Here is an 11213-nt window from a genome sequence, read left to right as displayed (position 1 = left end):
GCATAAACCAAATGCAGCCCCATTCCCTGGCTGTGGGATTGTGTAAATTGTGCACGGGCCTTTTCACTGACTTCCGGCCTACGGAAAGGCAATGCAGCCCCAACATCTGGCTGTGGCTTGTGTAAATGAAATGCGGTCACCTTCTGAGACCCCAGGTTTGTGCAAATCCAACACTGACCTGTCCCGCTCCTGGTGGCGGACTTGGGGGACAGGCAGTCCGCGGTGGGACACAAGCACACACGTCTTTGAGGGAACTGGACACCAGATAACAGAGTCTGTTCTGTTTAATAAAGCAATGGATCTCACACATGGAACCGCGATTTATCAGGAGCCCCTCCCAGTCTGGCAAGGAAGGGGTTGTGATTTAGGGGCTCGAAGCTGCTGCCATCTTCTCCATTCCCCCCACCACCCACCCCCCCCGTCCTTTGCTCGTCGCATCTCATCCCACCTCTTCCCTGCCCCTTCTTTCCTCATCACCTCTCCTCTTTCAAACCTCCCTTCCCTCCCTCACTCCCCTACCTCTTCTGCCTCACTGAAACTTCTCTCTCACCCACCCGACACCTCTCTCTCTTCCCCCTTCTCTCTGACACCTCTCGCGAGAGAGATGTGTGGGTGATCTCCACACAGGAAGGTCTCCACTACAAAAGCCAAATGTAGGTAGTTACTTTTTAAAAAGCAAGAGGAGCCACCCACCTTCCCGGGTGACACTCGATGGAAATTCCTCTCATCCTCCACTGGAACTCTATTCATCCTCTTTCCATATCCCCCCTCCACTCAGAAGAAGCTTGCCTGCCCATTGGGGAGCTCCACCGCCCCACCCCACCCACTGACGAGGCTCATAATGGGGGTGGGTGGGGGAGTGGAGCAGAATGGACACCCAATTTTGCTCTGTCCAACTCTTCCACCCCCCACCCGAGGGCAGGAGAGTGGGAAGGGATCTCTCATTTTAATGAGAGCAGAGTATCCGATTTGGGGACTGCTCCCTTAAGGGCTTTCACAGTGAATCTGATGTATGTGAAAGGGAGGGGTTCCTGTGTGGGACAGATGCCCCACAGCTCGCACCCCCCCTGCTCCCCAAATCCCTTGGAGGGGAGGGGGTGGAGAAGGTAAGGCAGCACCCCCTGGGGTGGGAGGGTAGGTAGGTAGGTGGTCTGGGGAGCAGCGTGGGGGGGGGTGGTTGGGGAAGCTCACTCCTTGCCCTCCAGCTGAGCGATTCGCTCTCCCTGTTTCTCTACGGTCGCCTTCAGCTTCTCGATGTCTGCCCGAAGGCTCTCGATGACCTCAGTCTGGGGAGAGAGAGGGGAGACGTTGTCAGTGGAGTCTGGAGAGAGAAGGGGGGGGCGTTGGGGGTAGGTAGATGAAAGTGGTTGGGGGGGGAGAGGGAGGGTGGGGAGATTTTTAGGAAGTGGGGGAAGATGCAGGTAGTTACTGAGTTACGGTCTGATGAGAGAACGAGTGGGTAGGGAGACAGAGCTCAGAGACACAATCTCACACTCACTTAATGCCCACAGTTACGCACACAAAACAGGGTCACAGAGCAAAACAGTACAGATTCAGGCCATTTGGCCCACCTAGTCCCTGCCAGCCACTGTGCCGACTCAGTTGCCTATGTAAGGCCCAGGTCCCCCCACCCCCTGTGGACCAGTCAAGTGCTTCAATGGCACCGTTACAATTGCCCCATCACTTCCTCTGGTGCTCGTTCCATCAACTGGCCAGCCTCTGTGTGGTAAGCAATGGCGCTTGCCCAGCATCTACACCCCCTGGTTCTGGACTCCCCACCTTCTCTGTGCCTGTCGTCATTTTAAACACTTCGATAAGCTTGCTCGTCAATTCTCCTACGTTCCAAACCCAGTCTGGCCAACCTCTCAGGCCCTCGGCGCCGACTACATCCTCGTAAATCTCCTCCGTCTCCAGCTGAACCATAGGCTGACCAAAACTACAAAGTTTTCAAGTGAGGCCTCACCCACTCTGTGTACACTGCAAAATAATGTAGGAGGTATTCTGGGGCTGTGGAATAGAGCAAATATTAACCTTAACAGTAACCAGTCTTCAGATCTGAATGAGGTTTTTAAAAGGCAGCTCAGTACCCTGGGTGCAGCCAGGAAGCACCCTATGCTAATTCCAGCATACTGATTAAACTGTCCTGGTGAAGGGCCTCTGCTCGAAACGGTGACTATTCCCTTCTCCATAGACACTGCCTGGCCTGCTGTGTTCCTCCAGCATTTTGTGTGTGTTTCTTGGATTTCCAACATCTGCAGATTTTCTCTTGTTTCTGATCAAACAGACCATTCGGCCCATCAAGTCTGTTCCGCCTTTTTATCATGAGCTGATCCATTCTCCCATTTAGTCGCACTCCCCTGCCTTCTCATCATAACCTTTGATGCCCTGGCTACTCAGATACCTATCAATCTCTGCCTTAAATACACCCAATGACTTGGCCTCCACTGCTGCCCGTGGCAACAAATTCCGTAGATTCACCACCCTCTGGCTAAAAAAATTTCTTTGCATTTCTGTTCTGAATGGGTGCCCTTCAATCCTTAAGTCATGCCCTCTCGTACTAGACTCCCCCACCATGGGAAAAAATTTTGCCACATCCACTCTGTCCATGCCTTTTAGCAATCAAAATGTTTCTCTGAGATCCCCCCTCATTCTTCTAAACTCCAAGGAATACAGTCCAAGAGTGGACAAACGTTCCTCATATGTTAACCCTCTCAATCCCGGAATCATTCTAGTGAATCTTCTCTGTACCCTTTCCAATGTCAGCACATCCTTTCTGAAATAAGGAGCCCAAAACTGCCCACAGTACTCCAAGTGAGGTCTTACCAGCGCCTTATAGAGCCTCAACATCACATCCCTGCTCCTATACTCTATTCCTCTAGAAATGAATGCCAACATTGCATTCGCCTTCTTCACCACCGACTCAACCTGGAGGTTAACCTTAAGGGTATTCTGTCCGAGGACTCCCAAGTCCCATTGCATCTCAGAACTTTGAATTTTCTCCCCATTTAAATAATAGTCTGCCCGTTTATTTCTTCTGCCGAAGTGCATGACCATACACTTTCCAACATTGTATTTCATTTGCCACTTTGCCCATTCTCCCAATCTATCCAGGTCTCTCTGCAGACTCTCCATTTCCTCAGCACTACCGGCCCCTCCACCTATCTTCGTATCGTTAGCAAACTTAGCCACAAAGCCATCTATTCCATAATCCAAATCGCTGATGTACAACGTAGAAAGAAGCGGCCCCAACACAGACCCCTTTGGAACACCACTGGTAACCGGCAGCCAACCAGAATAGGATCCCTTTATTCCCACTCTCTGATTCCTGCCAATCAGCCAACACCCTATCCACGTATGTAACCTTCCCGTAATTCCATCAGCCCTTATCTTGTTAAGCAGCCTCGTGTGTGACACCTTGTCAAAGGCCTTCTGAAAATCCAAATATACAACATCCACTGCATCTCCCTTGTCTAGCCTACCTGTAATTTCCTCAAAAAATTACGATAGGTTTGTCAGGCAGGATTTTCCTTTAAGGAATCCATGCTGAGTTCTGCCTATCTTGTCATATGCCTCCAGGTACTCTGTAACCTCATCCTTGACAATCGACTCCAACAACTTCCCAACCACCGATGTCAAGCTAGCAGGTCTATAATTTCCTTTTTGCTTCCTTGCCCCCTTCTTAAATAGCAGAGTGACATTTGCAATCTTCCAGTCCTCTGGAACCATGCCAGAATCTATCGACTTTTGAAAGATCATCGCTAATGCCTCCGCAATCTCCACAGCTACTTCCTTCAGAACACGAGGGTGCATTCCATCTGATCCGGGAGATTTATCTACCTTTAGACTATTCAGCTTCCTGAGTACTTTCTCTGTCGTAATTGTGACTGCGCACACTTCTCTTCCCTGCTACCCTTGAGTGTCCGGTATACTGCTGATGTCTTCCTCAGTGAAGACTGATGCAAAATACTCGTTCAGTTCCTCCGCCATCTCCTTATCTCCCATTACAATTTCTCCAGCATCATTTTCTATCGGTCCTATATCTACTCTCACCTGTCTTTTACTCTTTATATACTTGAAAAAGTTTTAGTATCCTCTTTGATATTATTTGCTAGCTTCCTTTCATAGTTAATCTTTTCCCTCTTAATGGCCTTCTTAGTTTCCTTTTGTAAGCTTTTAAGAACTTCCCAATCCTCTGTCTTCCCACTAATTTTTGCTTCCTTGTATGCCCTCTCCTTTGCTTTAACTTTGGCTTTGACTTTTCTTGTCAGCCACAGTTGCATCCTTTTTCCATTCGAAAATTTCTTCTTTTTTGGAATATACCTGTCTTGCACCTTCCTCACTTCTCGCATAAACTCCAGCCATTGCTGCTCTGCCGTCTTTCCCACCAGTGTCCCTTTCCAGTCAACTTTGGCCAGTTCCTCTCTCGTGCCACTGTAATTTCCTTTACTCCACTGAAACACCGACACATCAGATTTCGGCTTCACTTTTTCAAATTTCACAGTGAACTCAATCATGTTATGATCACTGCCTCCAAAGGGTTCCTTCACCTCAATCACTCTAAACACCTCCGGTTCATTACACAATACCCAATCCAGTACAGATGATCCCCTAGTGGGCTCAACAACAAGCTGTTCTAAAAAGCCATCTCGCAGACATTCTACAAATTCTCCCTCTTGAGATCCAGTGCTGACCTGATTTTCCCAATCTACTCGCATGTTAAAATCCCCCACAATTATCATAACACTGCCCTTCTGACAAGCCTTTTCTATTTCCTGTTGTAATTTGTAGTCCACAGACTACAGAACTATGTAGCCCATGGAACTGGCCAAACCGGTTCTTAAGGTGGTGAAAAATCTGGCCCGAGGAGCCAATTTCAACATGGCGGGACTGACTGCTTTGGAAACGCCAAATAGAAACATAGGAAACCCACAGCACAGTACAGGCCCTTCAGCCTACAAAGCTGTGCCAACCATGTCCCTACCTTAGAAATTACCCAGGGCTATCCATAGCCCTCTATTTTTCTGAGCTCCATGTGCCCAATGGAGAACACCCAGGGAGGCAACCATGTAGGGACACGTGGATTCTGTCGCTAGTCACATAGAGACGTGTACTGAAGACCACATCTGTGTGAGGATAAACCAGAAGCTATCCCGAATGTGATCGGATTATGGTCACTGGAGCCAACATGTTCCCTGACTGTCCCCTGTCTCGTTCCCCAAGAGGAATTCCAGCAACGCACCCTCCCAAGTAAGGACTGGATGTATTTGCCCAGGAGACTTTACTGGACACATTTTAAAGATTTCACCCTGTCCAGGCCCTTAAGAGTCTGGGTATTCCAGTAGTCTGGTGACTACAGCAGAAATTAAAAACTCCCACCGATAGAATCGCGCCCCCCCCATTCTAACAACCACGAGCAATTTATCTAAGTGCATGCTCCTCAAGTTGCTACTGACTACTGGGAGGTCCATGTTACCAAGACACTTGCCAATTTGTACAGATGTACGGCGGAGAGCATTTTGTCTGATCTGGAGGCTCCAATGCACAGGATCACAAGAGGGGTGTAGACTCAGTCAACTTCCTCACGGACACAACCCTCCCCACCATCGAGGACATCTTGAAGAGGTGATGCCTCAGGAGTCACTAAGGACCCTCACCACCTGGGATGTGCCCTCTTCTCATTACCACCATCTGGGAGGAGGTACAGAAGCCTGCAGACCCACTCTGCAAGCACCATCTTGTTACTTCTCTTCTGTAACTTATGGTCATTTTTATATCTTACACTGAGCTGCTGCTGCAAAACCACAAGTTTCACATCATATGTCTGCAATAATGAAGAGGATTCTGACGCAACTCCGCGAGAATGATACTGGCTATTTGCTCTGTCTATGCCTCTCATAAGCTTATTTATAAACCTCCCTGCCACTCCACAGAAAACAACCCAAGTTTGTCCAGCTTCTTACAGCTCACGTCCTCTAATCCAGGCAGCATCCCAGTGAACCTCGTCTGTGCCCTCTCCAAAGCCCCCACACCCTCTCCAAAGCCCCCACACCCTCTCCAAAGCCCTCACACCCTCTCCAAATCCCCCACACCCTTCCTGTGATGGGGTGACCGGAACCGCGTGCGGCCTCACTGGAGTTTTATAAAGCTCCCTCCGATTGTCAGCACAGTTAAGGGTCCTGCCATTAACCGTACCCTGTCCCTTTACATCCGACCTCTCAAAGTACAACACCTAACACTTGCCTGCATTAAACTCCATCTGCCATTTCTCTGCCCATAATCTGTAACTGATCTATATGCTGCTGTGCCCTTTGGCAACTTTGTACACCATCCACAATATCACCAATCTTCATATTGTCTACCAAAACCTACTTACCCACCAATCTACATCTTTACCCAGATCATTTTTATATATAAACACTCAGTACCCCTGTACCTAATAAAGTGGCCACTATCACCAATAGCAAAGGTCCCTGTGCAACACCACTAGTCACAGACCTCCAGCCAGAATAAATCCCATCAACCTTCACCCTCTGGGCAATCACGCATGGAGACACGTATTTGCACACTTCCTGTGCACAAGTGTACACACTTGCACAAATTCACACACACCTGCATGGACATACACATGTGCTCATACATTCACACACAGAAACTACTGTATGAACACACAGAAATATGAACATTCACACATAGACACACACACACTCACTCACACACAGCCCTGTATGTTCACATAGATGCTTGTGCACACACTCAGTCACACTTACACCATTACAGTCACACAGTCATACTTACAGACACAGTCTCACAGTCATACTTACACCATTACAGTCACAGTCAGTCATACCTACCCTCCAAGGGGACCACAACCTGTCGTTGGGTTAGGAGGGTGTGTGCCTTGATGACCGGGAGAACTATGTTACCTTTAAACTTTGGGTCCTGGTAGGGCCACCCATGCCAAACAGGTCAAAGAGTAAAGGTCAGACTAATAGTGGTCCTCCAGGTTCAGGGTTCAGCTGAGGACTAACTACCCTGACTGGTCAAACACAAAACTGTTACGGAAACAGCAATGAAGAATCTTTCTACATCTGAGTGTGAGGTATTCCTGAGTCTCCACCCGGGACTTGCGTGACTGACAGTAGTGAAAACTGAGAGGAAGCTACTGACACGATGAAGGAAGCCCTGAACACCACCAGAGATGGAGGACCCTATGGGTATGGGTAACCCTAGATAATTTCTAAGGTAAGGTCATGTTTGGCACAGCATTGTGGGCCGAAGGGCCTGTATTGTGCTGTAGGTTTTCTATGTTTCTATGATCTTCATTGCTGCCCTAAACAGCAGCAGCATAACAGGCAGTAAGTAATACTCACACACACAGTCACACATCAATCACATAGTCACACATCAATCACACACAGTCATACTGAAACACAGTAACTCACACACAGCCACACTTAAACATAGTCTGGCACAGATACATAGTTACAGAGACACACACAGTGACAGACACAGTCATACAAGTCACCCACACAGTTACACACACCCACTCACCTCACTGCCTGTCTTTAGAGTTACACACACACACACACACACACACACACACACAGATCCGTGTCCGTGCAGTGCAGACACAGGGAGATCCCTGCGCGGGGCCAGTGCAGCAGGTTGGGGTGAGGGGAGGTTCCGGTTTGCGCGGGGAGTCAGACCCACAGCACTCACCACGTCCACGGTGGCCGCGCTGGAGTCGGATCCCCGGTGGGAGCTGCTCTTCACGTCCAGCACCTTGCGGCAGATTTGCAAGGGCTTTGCCTTGCTGGGGCAGGTGCCCCCGTTCTTCAGCGAGATGTAGATCGGGCTGGCATCCTTCCCTGACAGCCACTCCTCCGCGTCCAGAGCCGGATCTGGCCCCGCCGTGTCTGGGAATAGGTCCTCCTGGAACAAGTCCGACTGCCGGGACAGAGAGGGATGGGCCCAAGGTCAGGAAACCCACAACGGTTGCCCACAGCCCCAGACCAAAGGGAATATGTCCCACCTGAAACATGCCTCCCACCCAGATTGTCACCCCTCCCATCTGGAATGGCAGCGCAGATCAAAGGAAGATGCCTACCGCCTGGAAAGTGTTCCCAGATGTGGATGGGTATCTCTCCCACCTGGAATGTGATCCCAGATTGGATCACACCTGGAACGCCATTGCAGATCAGTGGGGCGGGTGGCGGCGTGGATTTCTCACAGTTGGAACATCAGCCTGCATCAGAGGGGCATCTCTCCCGCCCGGGAATATCATCGTGGATACTGATGAGGGAAGGTGCCAGACCCATTGCTGGTGAGTCGGGCTGTGCGGGTGGATGCAGAGGACTGAAGCATCTCGGCCCAAAACGTTCCACAGATCCTGCCTGGCCTGCTGAGTTCCTCCAGCATTTCGTGTGTGTAACCCCTCGCTTCTGGTTGCGTTTCAGCCCCACCCTATTTACATACTGTATATGTAGTGTGACGAGAATACACATAAATTAAGATGTTTGCTGGCCTGGGCTAGCACCAGTGGCATCAGCAGTTGGTCTGCCACCTGTCCTCAGGGGAGGGAGAGATAAGGGACAATGAAGCAGCGTCTGGAGATGTGTAATGAAGGGACGGGAGAGAGAGCTGTCTAGAGCGGCTCCCCCTTTGAACCCTGAACTGTTTGAAGTGATGGACAGGCGATACCCCAGCAGGGGGATAAAAGGGGACAGGTTCGCTAAGGCAGCACACACGACACCCCAGGTAACGAGACCCTGGAAGCGGTGCGCCTCTCACGAGTCGGTGGGAAGTACCGGGCCATAAACGCACAAGGTGGAAAGGTACGATCAGCGGGAACCCAGTGCGTGTCCACCCTCGCTTCGGTGCCGGGTTCACTGCAGAGGATCGACCGCATCTGGAGGAGGGGTCACAGTCGGTGACCTCAGGTAACATCACAAAGGACCCGCCCGAAAGCTGCTTGTGAGCAATATCGCCAGTCTGTGAGTGGAAGCCGTTCTGAATGATCAGTCGTTCTCGTTCTCTCTCTCTCCCCCCACGTTGTCCATCGCCATGGCAACAATTACTGCGAACTGAACTAAATTGGACTGAACTTTGTGTCACTTTGAAATTGGTCATTTACCCCTAGACAACGATAGAGCTTGATTGATGCTGTTATCTTAATTCTGTGCACATGTGTGTTTATCATTGCTGAACTGTTGCATTTATTATCCTTTCGATTACTGTGTTGCTTGTTTCTTTAATAAAACTTTCTTAGTTCTAGTAATCCAGACTCCAACTGAGTGATCCATTTCTGCTGGTTTGGCAACCCAGTTACGGGGTACGTAACAGTAGTCACCCAGTAGGAGGGAGTAGGGTGCCCTGGTTAACCTGCTCCTGGGGCTGGCTAGGTCCTGGAGACGGGCAGTGGGTTCTGACTGGGCTGACTGCCTGCAAATGTTCAGGGGTTATGTCTGTGACCGGGTCGCTGTGGAAAAAGAACCCGCGGTGTCCACGAGTACCGCAGGGGCGTTCCATGGGTGACACGGGGGTGTTTCACAGGTGACACAGAGGTGTTTCGAAACTGTTGGGTATGGGAAGTTTTTAATTTACTCTGTTTTAGTCTGTTATTGTCTCTAGTGGATAGGGATGGGAAGAGATGGGATAGGGATGGGAAGAGATGGGATAGGGACGGGAAGAGATGGGATAGAAATGGGAAGTTTTTAATTTGGTCTGTTACTGTCTCCGGTGTTTTTGTAGTAATATTATAGCAATGTAAAAGTTGCAATAACTATATTTTTGTTTAAAAAGGGAATAAATACCACCGTAGATCAGGATGGGAACATTTTAATTTGTCTGTCTGGATGACTGTCATTGTCTGTAGTTTGAGAGGTTTACAAGATGATAAGAGACGTACGGTAGATCAGGTTGACAGTCTTCGGCTTTTCCCCGGGGCAGAACTGGCCGGGTCGAGGGGGTATCATTTTACGGTGATTGGAATGGGAGGTCAGAGGTGGGCTTTGTATACGGAGAGTGCTGGGTGTGTGGAACACACTGCCGGGGTGATGGGAGAGGCAGATACATTCGGGACATTGAAGAGACTCCTAGACAGGCACATGGACGACAGAAAAGTGGAGGCTGTGTTGGAGGGAAGAGTCACGTTGGTCTTGTAGGTTAAAGGGCTAGTACAACGCAATGGGCCGACTGGCCTGAAGTGTTCTATGCTGTAGTTCAAAGTTCAACGTACAACGTAGCAGTTACAAAAATGTATTTTGGGGGGAGAAAAGGGTATGAGGAATGAGGATAGGAACACTGCATTTAATTTTAAAAATTAAATTAATTAACTAAATGACTTATTGATTGATTGATTTATTGATTTAGATTCTGCGCGGAACAGGACCTCCCAGTCCTCCAGGCTGTCTACACCCAATCCAACCCTCACCGAATCATGAGCCAATTTACAATGATCAACTAACCTGCCAACTGGTACGTCTTTGGACTGTGGGAGGAAACCAGGGCACCCGGAGGAAACCCACATGCGGTCACAGGGAAAACATACAAACTCCCAGACAGTAGGGTGAAATTTTGATTTAACTAGTGTTAGCCTCTAGGGTATTTGTAGCAATATTGTAAACAGAAATAGAAATTGAAATACATTTATTTTTGTAATTAAAAAATGAGGCCAGGAAACAAGGTGTGATCCAGTCAGCACTGAGGGATGGAGTGTCTGTGCCCTGGTCTCTGTGTACCTGGGCTGGGAACAGGGGTGCAAGTGTTTCAGCATAGGGTCAGGGACCTGGGACTCACCTTACGTGGGACCGTCATCACAATAGGCTCGCACTTCCTCTCGTGGAGTTTGTAGAACCTGGAACAGAGAGAGGACAGAGTCTCAGATACCCTGCGACATCATCTGGGGGCAGAGTCTCAGAAACCCTGGGAGACGTGCTGGGAGAGAGACTCAGAAACTCCAGATGTGCCCTTAGGGAGAGTCGCAGACACCCTGGGACCCTCAGACACTCTTTGACCCCCTGGGACATGCTCTGGGAGAGCCTCAAACACCCTGGGAGATGTGCTGGGGGAGTCCCGGACACTTCAGGATGTGCACTGGGGGAGAGTCCCAGAAACTCCAGATGGGCCCTTAGAGAGAGTCGCAGACACCCTGGGAGATGTGCTGGGGGAGAGTCTCGGACACTCCGGGACATCGGCTGGGGCAGAGTCTCAGA

General features: G+C 49.6%; 1 protein-coding gene across 1 annotated transcript in view; it reads right to left on the bottom strand.

Moving 5' to 3' along the window:
- Positions 1-266: 266 nt before the first annotated feature.
- The window catches only part of LOC140204712 (coronin-1A-like), a 42849-nt gene continuing 31902 nt past the window's right edge, over positions 267-11213 (bottom strand). The window contains exons 9-11 of the mRNA XM_072271411.1: positions 10798-10855; positions 7720-7947; positions 267-1286 (exon numbers count right to left, since the gene is read on the bottom strand). Of these exons, the coding sequence (XP_072127512.1) occupies positions 1188-1286; positions 7720-7947; positions 10798-10855 (385 nt within the window). The 3' untranslated portion in view covers positions 267-1187. The remainder of the gene's footprint in view (positions 1287-7719; positions 7948-10797; positions 10856-11213) is intronic.

The sequence above is a fragment of the Mobula birostris genome, chromosome 11 (assembly GCF_030028105.1).
Source record: "Mobula birostris isolate sMobBir1 chromosome 11, sMobBir1.hap1, whole genome shotgun sequence".
In the NCBI taxonomy this organism is placed as follows: Eukaryota; Metazoa; Chordata; class Chondrichthyes; order Myliobatiformes; family Myliobatidae; genus Mobula; species Mobula birostris.
The sequence above is the reverse complement of the archived record's forward strand: the minus strand, read 5'-3'. Positions and strand labels throughout refer to the sequence as shown.